We start from the raw sequence: 17,403 nt of genomic DNA on the forward strand, positions 1-17,403 counted from the left end.
TTACTTGATGCACCTCCAAGTGCCACAGGGAAAAAAAATGCCCATGGGCTACAGATTAGGAATCTGAAGTACTGTTGGGTTGCTGTATATTATTAAAAGGGGCATTGTTTACTTTCATAAAAGTTAACTGCACAATTCATCTCTGACAGAAAGAAGAGAAGGCCATGATCGCCAAGATGAATCGGCAGCGCACAAACTCGGTCACCCACAACAGCTCTCACTGGACCGACCGGCCTTTTTACAACCATCTAGGTGGCAACCAGGTCTCCAAAGAAATGAAGAGGATGGTAAGTAGTCACACACAAATGCTTAGACGTTTACAGGTCTTGATCATCCACTCTTTTTTTTCCATTACAGACTAGCTTTAAGAGTTCATGTTTATCAGGCCCCGATCTGATGACTTTTGACGGCTTATTAATAGAATCTTTGTTGAAGTGGTAAATAGCATCATATTTGCATTAACTTTTAATTACTGAGCCACACCAATTACCACTTCAATCGGCTGATGGTTTTTTTTTCACATGATGAGTTAACTAAGCCTAAACGACACGATGGACCTCTCTTTATGGCCGTGCTCAAAGCACCTCTTCTTCCATCACAGTATTTGTGACTGCGTTACTAATCTCTCGACTGTTCTTGCCTGTGGGGCCCGAAGGGAACGACCCTCTGATTAAATAAAGCAGACTTGCCTCACACGACGTCTTCAGGGATTTAATCAGGCAAAGTGGAACCTGCAAATAGGCCGAGCGCAGGGCCCAAGGGAAAACTCTTTATCTCGCCTCCCCAACCCATTATTTCATCCATCCCTTCTTTGCTAATATGATTGGGAAGGCCACACATACAGACTAATTGATGGAGCCAGGTCTGTCCGAGATAGAAAAAGGTGATTAAAGGTATAAACTGTACTAATTTCCATAAAGTAAAGACAGACGAGATAAAGAGATTTAAACATGGATCAATTTTTAGCTCATTTTCCGGACCACTTGTTATGGAAATCTTTATCTCACACGTTCACACCATCCACATGTGATAATTAAGAAACATCCAGATATTCCAAGTGAGCTGTTTCTCATTCGCTTCAACATAGTTTCTATGTAAACCAGTGATATGGAAGAATAAACTCAATATGGCCCTGCTCAGGGGGCCAACAGTGGCAACTTGGCAGTGCTGGGGCTTGAACCAGGGACCTTCTGATCACTACTACTTCATTACCTTAACCACAGAGCTACCACTGCCCTAATTCATTCACTGACATCTAGAGGCATAGTGAAGCAGCCAAATGGGTGGAAACTCAAATTCATGGGCAAAATATAAACAGCTATGGTGAGAACATGCCAAACCCGAACATAAAATTGTGCCAGAAGAAGCTACTAAAGTTTTGTAAGGGAAATGTACGCACAGTTCATGCGGTAGGACAGGGCTTTTTTTTAAGTGACCCACATTTAGTCTATTTTTACTGTGACTCAGGCAACACAAACAATGCCTCAAAACAAAACACAAAACAAAATATCCTTAATTAATGAAAATGATGGCAATCTGGTCTCACTGCGGTTTACAAGATGTAACATAAAGCCTCCACAAGGGGGTGTTTGTAAAAGTTCATTTTGTGTTTATGTGCCTGTTAAATTTTGTTTATTTGTTTTTCTGCAACCCATTTTTTGGCTTGCAACCCAGGATTTGAAAAACCCTGCTGTAGAGCACTTGTCCTCTGCACTCTGCAGTATAGTATCGAATCCCACCTGTCTGGACACTGGCAGCGTAGTGGGTAGGGATTTGGCTCTTTTATTCAGCCACTGTTGAGCCCTTGAGCAAGGCCCTTACCCATTCGGCTTCACGGTTAGACGGTCAGGGTTGCACTTATAAAAAATATAACAGGTCTTACACCGTCATAGGAACATGATCAAAATCAAAAGCAAACCAGCAGAATCTCACAATCACATTTATGCTGTCCGTTTTACCTAAATAAATACTCAAATAAATGAACATAAAAAATCACAATATTTCATAATGCTTTGCTATTGTTGCAAAATGAAAACCAACCGTAAACAGCAGAACCGCGACCCAGATCAGTCACACAGCAGCAGCAGAAAATCATAACCACTTATCTGCTTACCTGATCTATATCCATGTGTTGTTCAATTAGGGATATAATCCACTTTATATTAGACCATCTTGTATGTTTCCATAATATATAAAACCATACCCAACTGTTTTATCCACCTAACTAATGAAAACCATTGTAGATCATTTATTCTCTCGGCTTTTCCAGTAAAAAGCTTAAATTGGTGATTCGCTCACTAAACTGTCATTTATTCAACAACCAATGAAAAAAGAGATTGAAATTTCACCCAGAATCTGAATTCTGAAGCTCTGATTGGTTTCTACATCTGAATCTCTTCACCAAATGAATCGATTCATGGAGTTGTTTATGCACAACATCATAATGAAACAGAGTGAGCAAAACGAATGAATCTTTACCATAGATAAGAGCACAGCTCCCTGAATAGATTCCAATGAATAATTCATTTGAAAAGAGTCGTTTCTGACTCGTTAACTCAGTAATTCAGTTCGCAAGCCCTACTCTAAAGAACAATTTCGTAAATGCTTAGCGGGCCGGATCAAACGGCCTAACGGGCCGGTTTGATGTCGATTTTCTTATTGTTTTCTTTTTTTTTTTTACTCAGTAACAAATATTATTTAAAATGCAGTGAATTACAATTCTTAATACAAAACATACTTAAGTAAAAGTCAAATTACAGGTTGTAAAATCTACTTTAAAAAGTTCAAGTACACAAAAAAAACTACTCAAAACTACTCAAAACAAAACATTTCAGGATCATATACATGCAGAGGTGGAAAGTAACGAATTACATTTACTCACGTTACTGTAATTCGTTACTTTCCACCTCTGCATGTATATGATCCTGAAATGTTTTGTTTTTTATACATACTGTATGCTTACACAAAATTGATGCTAAATGGGTGGAACTAACTGTTACTAATATGACACTGGCTTCTACTACGTACCTTTCAATTTTCTTAACTGTGCAACCGAATATGAATTTTTCCCACTGTGATTTAACACCAGAACAAATCCTACAACCCTGTGTCAGTCGCAGCAAAACATTTTGACACGATCGTCCCTGTAGTGCATGTTACCCATAATAATAAAGTCCCAAAGCAGATCAGCCAGCATGACCTAATGTTAGTGTGGTCAAGTCCTCCAGGGAAGTCGTGCACTAAAATCAGAGCTATATGACAAATTTCATGTCTTCATCCCCATTTCCCAAGATCCTCTCATCCTCCCATGCTATATCGGTGCTGAGGTGAGTCATGCTTGTTTTCAGCATCACTCCATTCTCACTTCAGTGTGCCATCTGACAAACATCAGTGTTTTCTTTCATGAGGCCTCCCAGCAGTCATTTCAATTTGTTCGCCTTTTACTAGAAAGCAGGATAAATTACAATTGTAAGACTGAGTTGGCACTCAGATTGTGTGTTAGACTAAGCTGTGTTATTAACTAGATCTGCAACCAACAATCATATTATGACATTCACCCATCTACAGCTTTCTTATTTTATTTTTAATAATCTATTTTTGGGTGCTACAGTGCTGCGAGGTTCAAACCTCAGCTCTGTACACACATTCTGTGCCTACGAAGCCATGGAGCTTTCCCCAAAAACAAGCTCAAACATGGACCCATCTGATCACATCACACATTTTTACTGCCTTTCTATCCATCTGAGATGTGCTCAGGCCCAAAAAAACTAATATATGGCTTTCTTTTTCAAGATTCAAGAGTTTTATTGTCATGTGCACAGAAGAACCAGCAGTTACACTGTACAATGAAATTCTTTCATTGTTCATCCTCCAAACGTCAATATAAGTATTATACATAAGAACAAAATTAAACTAACAGAATAAAAGCTTAGTATAAAAACTTTTTTTTTAAATATAAATGTAAACTACAAAAACTTTTATATACAATGAATAAAAAGGCACATAGCAGCAGTCATATAAGGTGCAGAAAAATGTGAAAATATAGCAGCATTTTAAGTTATATTTTTAAGTTATTTTTAGGTGCAAATTATGCATAGCTGCAGTCATTGTGATGTACAATTGCGATGTACTGACTTGAGTTCTGTCAGATAGAAAATTTAGTGCAAATTATGCATAGCTGCAGTCATTGTGATGTACAATTGTGCATTGTATGATGAGGTTTAATGTTCATGAGGTAGGTTGTGTATGTAATAGTCCATGTTTGTTCACAAGCCTGACTGCCTGTGGGTAAAAACTGTTGGTCAGTCTTGTTGTTCTGGCCTTTATGCTTCTAAAACGTTTGCCTGATGGCAGAAGAGTGAAGAGGTAGTTTTTGTGTAGTACTTTTGAAGTTTTAGGTTGTATTTCTTGATGCAGCGGTAGAATGTGTTAAGTGACAATGGTTTCATGAAGTACTTCCAGGCCAAAGTTGGTATACATATCACAGTATTGCACAATTATTATTATTTTTATTTATTTCAGTTAAATAATGGTTAGATAGAATTAACAAATCATGGTTTGAGTTTGTACCTACTGTACCTACTGGTCTGTTTTTGGCTGGTAAAAGGAAAACCAGAGTACCCAGAGGGAATCACATGGACATGACAAGAACATTCCAAACTTCTTACAACCACTGACTGAAGACAGGACGTCTCTCAGCTGACATACGCCCCCTCCGGCACATACAGTCAGTACAGACTGCATTTTTCACCTGCACGAGTCGAGTTCATACACTTGACGGGCACTGTGTATGGAGGGCCACACCCCCATCAGCGTTATTCCTCAGCCCTGTGCAGGTGCCATCAGTCAGCCAGCAGGGGCTGCAGTCGCACCAGTTATGAGGACCTATGATCCGACTTTCTTACCCTCTAACCCTGAACAACAGCCAACCATCATGCTGCCGCCCAACCCAGTCGGAAAGGCAGAGCTGAGATTCGATACGATGTATTCGAAACCTTAACTCTGGTGCACTAGCGTACTTTACCGCTGCACCACCTGAGCGGTGATCACCTGATTTTTACTCTGAATGCACACATTTTTAATGCTTTCTTAACAAACAGAAATTAATGTAGCAGCACTTGGACTAACAGTGTTATGGACAACCTCCTAAATTGCCTAAAAATGGTTAAAATCTCACAAAAATGTAGGCACTTTTTATATTATTATTATTATTATTAGATTTTTTGTTGTCCTAATTAGGTAAGTGCAAGAGATCTGTTGTTTTTTACATTAGAACATGGAATTTCACCCTGCAGAGCTGATTCCTCATACCCATGATCGCACATATCAACACAAGCTCCACACCCCCTAAAACCTCAGTAAAATCTATTTTTACAAAAGCCACATCTCTTTATTAGCTACATTCTGTAATAAAACCTATAAATAAAATGAATTTACTTTTTAAGTTTACTTATTTTTCTTCTTTCAGCAGGATGAAATATAAAACAGTGGTCAACTTTAATGTATCTGATTGATATAGAAGTAAATACATATGGACATAAAAAGCTAAAATGTAATTAATAAAAGATAAATATTGAAGAAGAAATAAATATGAAATGTCTAATAACAAAATAAATTTTAATTTATTTTTATTTATAGATTTTTATTTGTCTAAATTTATTTATTTATACATATATTTGCTTTAATATATGTAGTTCTTTGATCTTTGCCTCAGATTGCTGTCTGTGTGGAATTAGTTTTTCTCAGTTTGCCCTTATCTATACAGATGCAGGCCTGGTCCTTGCAACCAAGGATAAAAGAGGATAAAGGCATCATAGAAAGGACACAGTGACCTTACTGCTGTGCTCTTGTGGGATAATTAGATGGGTTTGGACATGCTTTTATATCCCTCTGAGATTGTCATATTATCACCTAGAAAAAAAGAAAATGTATGATGAAATTGACCAGAAATAAATGACATGGTTATAAGTAAAACAGACATAATACTGTTTTTATTCAGTTGAGGCATTAACTCATCACTGATTTGGGGATTTTTTTATTAATCATTAAGGGTAGTGCCCATGTTATTCAATCAAAATGTTCCATTTTCTCATTAAATAAGAAAACCGTCTATGTTCCACTAGGTGGTGCAACAACACCATCATCGCTTCTAATGGTTCTAAAATCATGCTGTACTGCCCAAGCTTACTATTGTCAGAAGAAGTGTACACAATTCATTCTCTATTATTAGTATACATACATCAGCCATAACATTAAAACCACCTCCTTGTTTCTACATTCACTGTCCATTTTATCACTCCACTTACCATATAGAAGCACTTTGTGGTGCAACAATTACTGACTGTAGTCCATCTGTTTCTCTGCGTGCTTTGTTAGCCTCTTTCATGCTTTTCTTCAATAATCAGGACCCCCACAGGACCACTACAGAGTAGGTATTATTTGGGTGGTGGATCATTCTCAGCACTGCAGTGACACTGACATGGTGGTGGTGTGTTAGTGTGTGTTGTGCTGGTATGAGTGGATAAGACACAGCAGCATTGATGGAGTTTTTAAACACCTCACTGTCACTGCTGGACTGAGAATAGTCCACCAACCAAAAATATCCAGCCAACATGGGCAGCGTCCTGTGACCACTGATGAAGGTCTAGAAGATGACCAACTCAAACAGCAGCAATAGATGAGCGATCGTCTCTGACTTTACATCTGCAAGGTGGACCAACTAGGTAGGAGTGTCTTATAGAGTGGACAGTGAGTGGACACGGTATTTAAAAACTCCAGCAGCGCTGCTGTGTCTGATCCACTCAAACCAGCACAACACACACTAACACACCACCACCATGTCAGTGTCACTGCAGTGATGGGAATGATCCACCACCTAAATAATACCTGCTCTGTGGTGGTCCTGTGGGGGTCCTGACCATTGAAGAACGGCATAAAAGGGGGCTAACGAAGCATGCAGAGAAACAGATGGACTACAGTCAGTAATTGTAGAACTACAAAGTGCTTCTATATGGTAAGTGGAGCTGATAAAATTAACAGTGAGTGTAGAAACAAGGAGGTGGTTTTAATGTTATGGCTGATCAGTGTATAAACATTCATATTAGTACATTCCACAGCAGGAGAGCAAACAACACTCTCACTCTTACATATAGCTTATTTTATAATTGCAGATTTATAAGCAGGGTCAGCGTGTCTATTTTTGGGAATTTTTCAATTTTTCATTTGTGTCATTTGTAATATTTTCATTCATAAAAGATTTGCAGTTGAAAAAAAAACTGTCAACAAAGAAACGGCTCATATACAGTACTGTACAATCCCTTGTTGATAAACATTTGTGTTCCTTCTTTTCCAGAAAACTCCAGATGGGGTCAGTGTTGTCTTAGAAATGTACACTGATGCACTGATTTGGTTGCTTAAGTTCTTACATTTACATTTACATTTACAACATTTAGCAGACGCTTTTATCCATAGCGACTTACAGTACTGTGACAGTATACTGTCTAAGCAACTGAGGGTTAAGGGCCTTGCTCAAGGGCTCAACAGTGGCAACCTGGCAGTGGTGGGGCTTGAACCAGCGACCTTTCGACTACTAGTCCAGTACCTTAACCACTAGGCTACAACTACCCTAGTTGTAGTGCCTAGTTCTTCCACTGTAACAGATTTTTTGGTTAATAAATATTCAACCCCATTTAAATTTTTTGCATTTAGCAGACACTTTTTATCCAAAGCGACTTAATGTGATAGTATACAGTCTAAGTAATCGAGGTCTAAGAGCCTTGCTCAAGGGCCCAACAGTGGCCTGGCAGTGGTGGGGCTTGAACCAGTGATCTTCTGATCACTACCTTAAACACTAGGCTACAACTGCTCTCAGAATGAAGAAAAACATATATACATATACAGTCATGTGAAAAAGTTAGAACTATTATCTTTTTAAACATATTTAAACATATGAACATTTGAGCTTTACTTGAACAGTATTGAGAGATGGAGCTTATATAGTGCTTGAGGAAAATATAGGACCATCTGTGGAGGTGGACCCTGCAACATGACAACGACCCAAAACATTCCAATAAATCCACCAAGTAACGGCTCAAAAGAAAGAAATGGAGAGTTCTGGAATGGCCAGGTAAAAGCCCGGCTCTTAATCCTATTGGGATGCTGTGGGGTGATTTGAAACGGGCTGTGCATGCAAGAAACCCCTCAAACCTCACACAGCTGAAGAAATTCTGCATGGAGGAGTGGGAAAAACTTTCTCTCAGTCGATGTTAGAGACTGGCAGATGGTTACAGGAAACGTCTAATTGAGGTAATTTCAGCCAAAGTGGGTTAGGGTGTCCTAACTTTTTCCTCACAATCAATTTTCATTTTTGTACATTAAATTTAACAACTTGTGTTTAAAAGTAATTTTTTCAGTGTTATTTGTTTAGTTATATAAGCTCCATCTCTCAGTACTGTTTAAATGAAGCTCAAATGTCCATATGTTTAAAAATGTTCAAAAAGACAAAGGTTCTCATGGGGTGATCTAACCTTTTCACATGACTGTACAGTACAATGAAACTCTTTTTCCACATATCCCAGCTTGTTTGGAACATGGAGTCAGAGCGCAGGGTCAGCTATTGTTCAGCGCTCCTGGAGCAGACAGGGTTAAGGGCCTTGCTCAGGGGCCCAACAGTGGCTGCATATATTCCGATTGATAGCCCAAAGCTCTACCCACAAGGCTACCACTGTGTAACAGCCCCATCAGCTGTTGAAGAAAGAAGCTGTGGAAGTGGCTGAGGGTGTCTTTACACACAGCCAAGTAAATTCTGAACTAGGGGTGGGCGATATAATATCGTTCACGATGATACCGGTATAGTTGTACATTCGATATGGTTTTTGCCATATCGCGATATTGTTCGCAAACGTGCGTCACTCGCTTTCAAGCGCATAACAGTGAAATAATGGACAGAGAGTAGTACCGGAGTTAGCACCGAGGACGAACTAGTCCCTAAAAGCCGAGTTACATCACTAGTGTGGAAGTTTTTCAGATACAGAAGGTTGGACAAAACGTGCAAAAATACTGTAACGACAAAAGGTGGCAACACATCAACAGCACCCGCATGAGTACGAGGAGTGTCAGTCGCTGCGTGAGTCCGAGAATGATGTGAGGCCAAAAACTGTGTCAGTGAACGAACATAGAATACACAGGTTACCTCCTGAGAACGTTTAAAACACAAAAGCGCTAAGCGGAACGCTTTCCTTCACGTATGAGCATGGAAACTGAATCACTGAGTCAGAAACGACTCTTTTCAGACGAATTATTCATTGGAATCGAATCAGAAAACTGTGCTCTTATCTAGGATAAAGATTCATTTGTGTTACTCACTCTGTGGGCAAACAACTCCAGTTCAAGAGATTCAGATGTATAAACCAATCAGAGCTTCGAATTCAGATTCTGGGCGGAATTTCAAGCTCTCTTTTCATTGGTTGCTGTATAATTGACATATTAATTTTGCAATGATAGCAAAGCATGATCAAATATTAATCGGGATTTTTTTTCGTTGCTCATTTATTTGAAGTAAAATGGACAGTATAAATGTGATTGTGAGATTCTGCTGGTTTGTTGAATATAAATGTTGTCAATATTAATAGAAATACAGCCTGTAATAATACCAAAAACACTGTAATTAGTCAGAATTTATCAGAACTACAATGTTTTGTGTTTTTAAGATAACTTATAAACAGGTGTTGATAGCCAGAACTGGCAACTAGGGCAAAACTAGTAGTAGTACTCAGTAAGATAATGTTTTTGCTTTTTCTTGTGCACTTTACACAATAAAAAAATGAAAAAATAAGTACAGGTGCAAAACTTGGTCTTTAAAGCCCAACCCACAATATCTAATGCCAGCTGTTGAATTCAGAAGTTTTCATTTATTTACTATCTGTTTTACCACTACTTTGTCCTGGTCAGGGTCGCAGGGACACAGGTCAGTTTTTAGTAGCTTTACTTGGCCTGACTGTATGTTTTTAGACATGTGGGTGAAAACTCTAGGACCTTAAGGAACCCCATTCGAACAAAGGGAGAAATGCTCACAGAAGGAGAACCCATGCCATTCTTGATTTTTACCCTAATTTTCATGGTTCCATTCCTGCTTCTAGTTGCCATATATTAAAACTTGCAAGTGTTTTTCCCTTGATTGTGTGGGTTTCTTGTGTGGGTACTTTCCTAACCCTTCTAAAACACAGAGAAGTTAGAATGGCCTCGAATAGCCTCTTGGTTTAAATTATATATAAGTGTTGAAGTGTGTGTTAATCTATAATGTTTTGGCTCTATAATGGGTTTCTGACTGCACACTGCAGCCCTAATAGTATGAATTAAAAACAAAATGATCAAAATTTTTTGTCTTTATAGGGCTTTGAAGACCCCAAGGACAAGTAAGTACTATTCCTTTATTTAGTTTTATCTGGTATGGTAAACTGTGACTGCAGCTTGTTAAAACGTTATGGATATCAGTCTGGCAGTGAGCATGTGAGATTTCACTCTGGGAACAACTTTTGATTGGGGGCTTGTATGCATGGGGAAGTGTTAATCCTAAACCAGTGGGTACAATCAGTGTGCCAATCAGTTTACACATGCATGACCCCATTCTCTCTTAATAATATTCAGTTATTCACATTGTTAATGTGAAAAAAGATTAAATAAAACCTGGCCTAATAAAAGATGTGCTTTGTGTTTACATGTATAAATAGTGTGAGGAACTGTGAAGAAATGAATTTGATCACTGGAATTATATGCCCTTTATTAAGCTTACATGAGTCCATACTGTCCATGCACAATCTGCGCTGGGTTTTGGGCGCTGGAAAACTGTGGTCCCAAAACTTGTCAGTATGTGGACTGGCTACTCTAAAGTACTCCTGGGTATAAAGGATCAAATGATGCCCTACAATGGACCGATATACAATCCAGGGTGTATTTCCACTTTGTGTACAGGGTTTGTACAGGAATTGAATTTGGACCTTGGCCAGAATAAAGCAGTTACTAAAGATAAATGAATTATATGTGTTTGACCTGAGGCACCATTATATTAAGGCTTATAGCTTATAAATTGTTGAGTCATGTCAACTTGCAATAGGCTGCATTTTAATCCACATAGTACATAATGAATCATATTACCATATTAGCTATTACCTACTAGATATGGATTTGTCATACTATAGTATGGACGGAACTTAAGCTTAAGGGTTTCTCCTTTTTTAATGTTTAATTTATATTTAAGCATATAAATGAATACAAAAGAGTATCAACGAAACATACAACCCTACATCAGAAAAAGTTGGGACAGTATGGAAAATGAAAATAAAATAAAAATGCAGTGTTCCTTACATTTACTTTGACTTTTATTTGATTGCAGACAGTTTAAACCCAAGATATTTCATGTTTTGTCTGCTCAGCTTTATTTCATTTGTTAATATACCTCCATTCCTGCATTTCAGGCCTGCAACACATTCCAAATAAAATTGAGACGGGGGCAATTTAGGGCTAGTAATGAGGTGAAAAAACTAAGTAATGATGTGATTGTAATCATGGTTTGATACAAAAGCAGCATCCAGGAAAGGCTTTTGTCTTTGATGAGCAAAGATGATCAGAGGATCTACAGTTTGTCAACAAATGTGTGAGAAAATAATTGAAATGTTTAAAAACAATGTACCTGAAAGAAAGTGGGAAGGGATTTGCATATTTCTCCCTCTACAGTGCATAATATCATTAAACGATTCAAGGAATCGGGAGGAATTTCAGTGCGTAAAGGCCAAGGGCGCAAGCTTAAGCTGAACGCTCGTGATCTTCGATCCCTCAGACGGCACTGCATCAAGAACCGCCACTCATCAATAGCTGATATAACCACATGGGTGAGGGATTACTTTGGCAAACCTTTGTCAAGCACTACAATACAGAGTTACATGCACAAATGCCACTTAAAACTTTACTGTGCAACAAAGAAGCCTTATGTTAACCGTGTCCAGAAGCGGCGTCGACTTCTCTGGCCTCATAGGCATCTAGGATGGACCATCACACAGTGGAAACGTGTATTGTGGTCAGATGAATCAGCATTCCCGGTTTTTTTTTTGGAAAAATGAACGCTGTGTGCTCCGGACCAAAGACAAAAAGGACCATCCAGACTGTTATCAGCAACAAGTCCAAAAGCCAGGGTCTGTCATGGTATGTGGCTGTGTCAGTGCCCTTGGCAAAGGTCATTTACACTTCTGTGATGGCATCATTAATGCAGAAAGTTACATTGAGAGACCTGAAATGCAGGAGTGGATGATTATTAATGAGTGAAATGAAGCTGAGCAGACAAAACATGAAATCTCAGGTTCATTCTGCCTGCAATAAAATAAAAGTCAAAGTAAATGTAAGAAACTTGGGGTTGTACATGTATTATTTAACATTGTAGTATAAAAATATGCAATCTACATGAGCGTTTCAATGACCATGTAGTTGCAGAATTACATCAATCCTCAGATTCTTAGTTTACATGTAAACACACTCAATATTTCAAATATTGGAATGATTCAAGGGACCCAGAGCTCGTTTTTCCATTCTTAACCTATCACACTAGCCTGAAATCTGCATGTCTTGTTCGCTCTGCCTGGATTCATCCATTATCACTAATGAAAACATGAGGATGCTCTAGATAAAAATGCTTTGTCATGATTTACTGCTTGTTGTTGTAAGTTGATGTGATGGGGTGGTGGTGGAGGTGGTGGGGCATGCTTGTGAATAATCACAGAGATCACGGACAGCCAGGAGAGAAAGAGAAACAACAGTGTTGTCTTGTCTTGTGTTATCTAGACATTTCATTTTCAGAAATACTCAGGAAAACCTGAACCCAGAGGACGAGGTGGACGAGTTTTTAGGCCGCGCCATTGATGCTCGCAGCATTGATCGTCTGCGCTCCGAACACGTCAAGAAGTTCCTGCTGACCTTCCGCGAGCCCGACCTGGAAAAGAAGGTACTGCTTAAACATGCATTATGCTTTAAAAGACTGGGCCGTTTACAACTGGTTGCTTGGCTTCATGGTCAGGCTTGTTAGCCTAGATCATGGATAAGAGGAAATATAGAATATAAAGAGGATTTGTTTTAATCTATGTTTAATTATAAAGCAGGGCGGCACGGTAGCTCGGTGGGTAGCACTGTCGCCTCACAGCAAGAAGGTCTTGGGTTTAATTCCCAGGTGGAGTGGTCTCGGTCCTTTCTGTGTGGAGTTTGCATGTTCTCCCCATGTCTGTGTGGGTTTCCTCCAGGAGCTCAAGTTGTGCAAGTGAGGTGAATTGGAGAGACAGTGGTTCCTTGAAAGTTTTTTTATAAGGATGTATAGGAAACCTGTTAATGCGTTTCACGGTCGGACCAGTTTGTAAATAAACCAGTTTTTGCTATAAATTAAGACATCTTACACTGATCAGCCATAACATTAAAACCACCTCCTTGTTTCTACACTCACTGTTCATTTTATCAACTCCACTTACCATATAGAAGCACTTTGTAGCTCTACAACTACTGACTGTAGTCCATCTGTTTCTTCATGCTTTTTTAGCCTGCTTTCACCCTGTTCTTTAATGGTCAGGACCCCCACAGGACCACTACAGAGTAGGTATTTATTAGGTGGTTGATGATTCTCATCACTGCAGTGATACTGACATGGTGGTGGTGTGTTAGTGTGTGTTGTGCTGGTATGAGTGAATCACACACAGCAGCGCTGCTGGAGTTTTTAAATACTGTGTCCACTCACTGTCCACTCTATTAGACACTCCTACATAGTTGATCCACCTTGTAGATGTAGTCAGAGACGTTCGCTCATCTGTTGCTGCTGTTTGAGTTGGTCATCTTCTAGACCTTCATCAGTGGTCACAGGACGCTGCCATGGGGTGCTGTTGGCTGGATATATTTATGGTTGGTGGACTATTCTCAGACCAGCAGTGACAGTGAGGTGTGTAAAAACTCCATCAGTGTTGCTGTGTCTGATCCACTCATACCAGCACAACACACACTAACACACCACCACCATGTCAGTGTCACTGCAGTGCTGAAAATGACCCACCACCTAAATAATACCTGCGCTGTAGTGGTCCTGGGAGAGTCCTGATCATTAAAGAACAGCATGAAAGGGGGGTAACAAAGCATGCAGAGAAACAGATGGACTACAGTCAGTAATTGTAGAACTACAAAGTGCTTCTATATGGTAAGGAGCTGATAAAATGGACAGTGAGTGTAAAACAAGAAGGTGGTTTTAATGTTTTTGCACATGTTTTGAACAAAGTACAATTCTTTCCTATTGTATAAAACATTCTAACTTAGCATGGACAAAATTATTGGTATCCTTTAAAAGTTGTCAGAAATAATTACATTCTGGTGATGATTTATGCTGACTGCTCTGATTTAATTAGTCGTACAGGCGTTTACAACCTTATCACTCATGCAGCCAGTTTAGAAGGAGGAAATTATTCAACCTGCTGTTTTATATCACTTTATCTCACTGAATATGGCAAGCAGAAGGAAAAGTAGAGTGTTCTGAGGAGATAAGAAAAGTAATAGCCAAGCATACTCGACATAAAGATTATAAGACCCTCTCTGAAGCGCCTGATGTTACTATTACCACGGTTACAAATTGTATTAAGACCCGGCCGCTCAGGTGGCGCAGCGGTAAAAACATAGCTGGTTCAGATATGGGCGGGACTAAGCCAGATGGGGTCTCTCTCCCATGACTGGTGCAATTACGACCTCTGCTGGCTGATGGTGCCTGCATAGAGATGAGAAAAGAGTGCTCTCAGGGTGTGTCTCTCCGTACACAACGCTGAGCTGCACTGCACTCGTCAACGTGCAGATGATGAAATTCATACGGCATGCTGCCCACGTGTCGGAGGGGGCGTGGGTTTGCTTTGTTCTCCTCAGTCAGAGCAGGGATCGGCATTGGTGGAGAGGAAGCATGACGCAATCGGGCAACTGGACGCGCTAAAAGGGAGAAAAAGGGGAGAAAATGCATAACGAAAATATAAACAAACAAAAAAAGTTTAACACCCATGGCAGTCCAGCCAACATCTCTAGTAGTCGCAGGAGAAAAAATGATTGATGATTGAACATACAGTTGAAATTGATTTTAAGTTGCACCCATCTGTCTGAGCCTGAACGAAAAAGGGCTTTATGGTAGAAGACCCAGGAGGAGCCCTGGGAGCCCATCTACAAGCAACATGTCCAACAGGCCAACTATATGTCCACATTTGAATCTCTTCTATCTTACTTAATTATTGTCCTTAACCCTAAACCAGCCCCTTACCAAATCTTGTCATGTTTTTGCCTGTTTTGTGTGTTTTGTGTCTGCTATGTTTTGTGTATTTCATCTGCATGTCTGTTTTCATTGTTCACTGCTTTGAAAATTGTAAGCATCTTTAAGTTCTTAAAAAGCATTTTATTATTATTATTATTATTATTATTATTATTATTATTATTATTATGAAGACAAAATAGCCAGATTGACAATCCTTTACTATATGGGAGAAAAAATAAGCTTTCATAGAAGTTAACACTGCATACTGTGAAACATAGAGGAGGCTCAGTAATGTTTTGAGGTTGCTTTGCTGCATCATGCACTGGTTATCTTATCTTAAACAAAGTAAAAAAAAACATAAACAGTTTTACAGACAATAATAGATGAAACAACAGCAGTTGTTAGCACAAGCTAACAATTGTCCAGTTATTCCTGCTGCTATCGTTTACAGTTACTGTGGCATATTTGCTGTTAACATCTGGTCGTAAATGCGTTCGCAGCTTCCCCTTCTGCAAACGTTTTTCTCGGGGACACTTGTAGTTGCAGTTGGAAAGGGACAATAGCACATTAGTTCTGGATTCCCTATTTTTGTGTGGTACTGTGCAATGGAAACGGGCCATGTGGCTCCTGATCTAACATTTTTGGCCCCGTCGAACTAGTCATCGTATCACAATCCTTGAATGGTTAACGCTACAGGGACCTGTTAGCTGACCATTTGCACACTTAGGTTAGGAGGTCTTTTCCGACAACAGTGCAATTTTGCAACAGGACAATGCCCCATGTCATCAGCCTCAGATCGTCCAGTGATCGTTCAGTATACACCGATCAGCCATAACCACCTCCTTGTTTCTACACTCACGGTCCATTTTATCAGCTCCACTTACCATATAGATCAGACACAACAACGCTGCTGTAGTTTAAATACTTTTAAATACTGTGTCCACTCACTTTCCACTTTATTAGACACTCCTACCTAGTTGGTCTACCTTATAGATGTAAAGTCAGAGACGATCGCTCATCTATTGCTGCTGTTTGAGTTGGTCATCTTTGAGACCTTCATCAGTGGTTACAGGACGCTGCCAACAGGGCACTGTTGGCTGGATATTTTTGGTTGGTGGACTATTCTCAGTCCAGCAGTGACAGTGAGGTGTGTAAAAACTCCATCAGTGCTGCTGTGTCTTATCCACTCATACCAGCACAACACACACTAACACACCACCACCATGTCAGTGTCACTGCTGTGCTGAGAATGATCCACCACCCAAATAATACCTACTCTGTAGTGGTCCTATGGGGGTCCTGACCATTGAAGACCAGCATGAAAGGGGGCTAACAAAGCATGCAGAGAAACAGATGGACTACAGTCAGTAATTGTAGAACTACAAAGTGCTTCTATATGGTAAGTGGTGCTGATAAAATGGACAGTGAGTGTAGAAACAAGGAGGTGGTTTTAATGTTATGGTTTACAGCCACTTTGTTTTACCTCTTTGCAACTTCAGAAAGTGTGTAAGTGTGCAGAAACATGCTTCTGAGGGGAATAGCGAAAATAAATCTCAGGTGTATTTTTATCAGGTTTATTATTTTCAGAGTAAGTCATGAGATGAGACGTTAGCAAATAACAGGATTATTTAGAGAAAATTCAAAGAGTTCCAGTCAAAGCACTGGTCACGACTGAACATCACGAACAATCTAGTGACATATATGAGGCTTAATAATTACTACACTGAGAGTGGAGGACTAAGGGAAATGGACAATAATTGAAAAAATAAGATGGTGAATAAAAGGGCCTTTTTATAATATAATTTTACTTATTACTAATTCTTTTCTGCTTACAATTACTGAGCATTTTTGAAGTACTTATTTCCTCCATAGAAGATCAGAGCAAAAACCAGGTATAATGTTGAAGAATTATTGTATAAGGTACTTTCTTTGTGTGTGTTCGATTTCATTCAAGTGTTTACACCATGTCCTTTAAGAAAGCACCTCAAATTGTCTCTAAACTCTTCACTGGCACTGGCTTTTGTATTTGCCAGATATGGGTGGTTTATTTCACTATTTATTATATATATATCTTGTCTATTTTAGTGATGTAACATTTATAGGAT

At 39.2% G+C, this 17,403-nt stretch overlaps 1 protein-coding gene across 1 annotated transcript in view; it reads left to right on the top strand.

The window, feature by feature from the left end:
• The window catches only part of adcy5 (adenylate cyclase 5), a 146,562-nt gene that overhangs the window by 113,048 nt on the left and 16,111 nt on the right, over positions 1-17,403 (top strand). Inside the window, exons 8-10 of the mRNA XM_063005738.1 lie at positions 150-287; positions 10,390-10,412; positions 12,829-12,988. Coding sequence (XP_062861808.1) covers positions 150-287; positions 10,390-10,412; positions 12,829-12,988 — 321 coding nt within the window. The remainder of the gene's footprint in view (positions 1-149; positions 288-10,389; positions 10,413-12,828; positions 12,989-17,403) is intronic.

Source organism: Trichomycterus rosablanca, chromosome 12, assembly GCF_030014385.1.
Source record: "Trichomycterus rosablanca isolate fTriRos1 chromosome 12, fTriRos1.hap1, whole genome shotgun sequence".
In the NCBI taxonomy this organism is placed as follows: domain Eukaryota; kingdom Metazoa; phylum Chordata; class Actinopteri; order Siluriformes; family Trichomycteridae; genus Trichomycterus; species Trichomycterus rosablanca.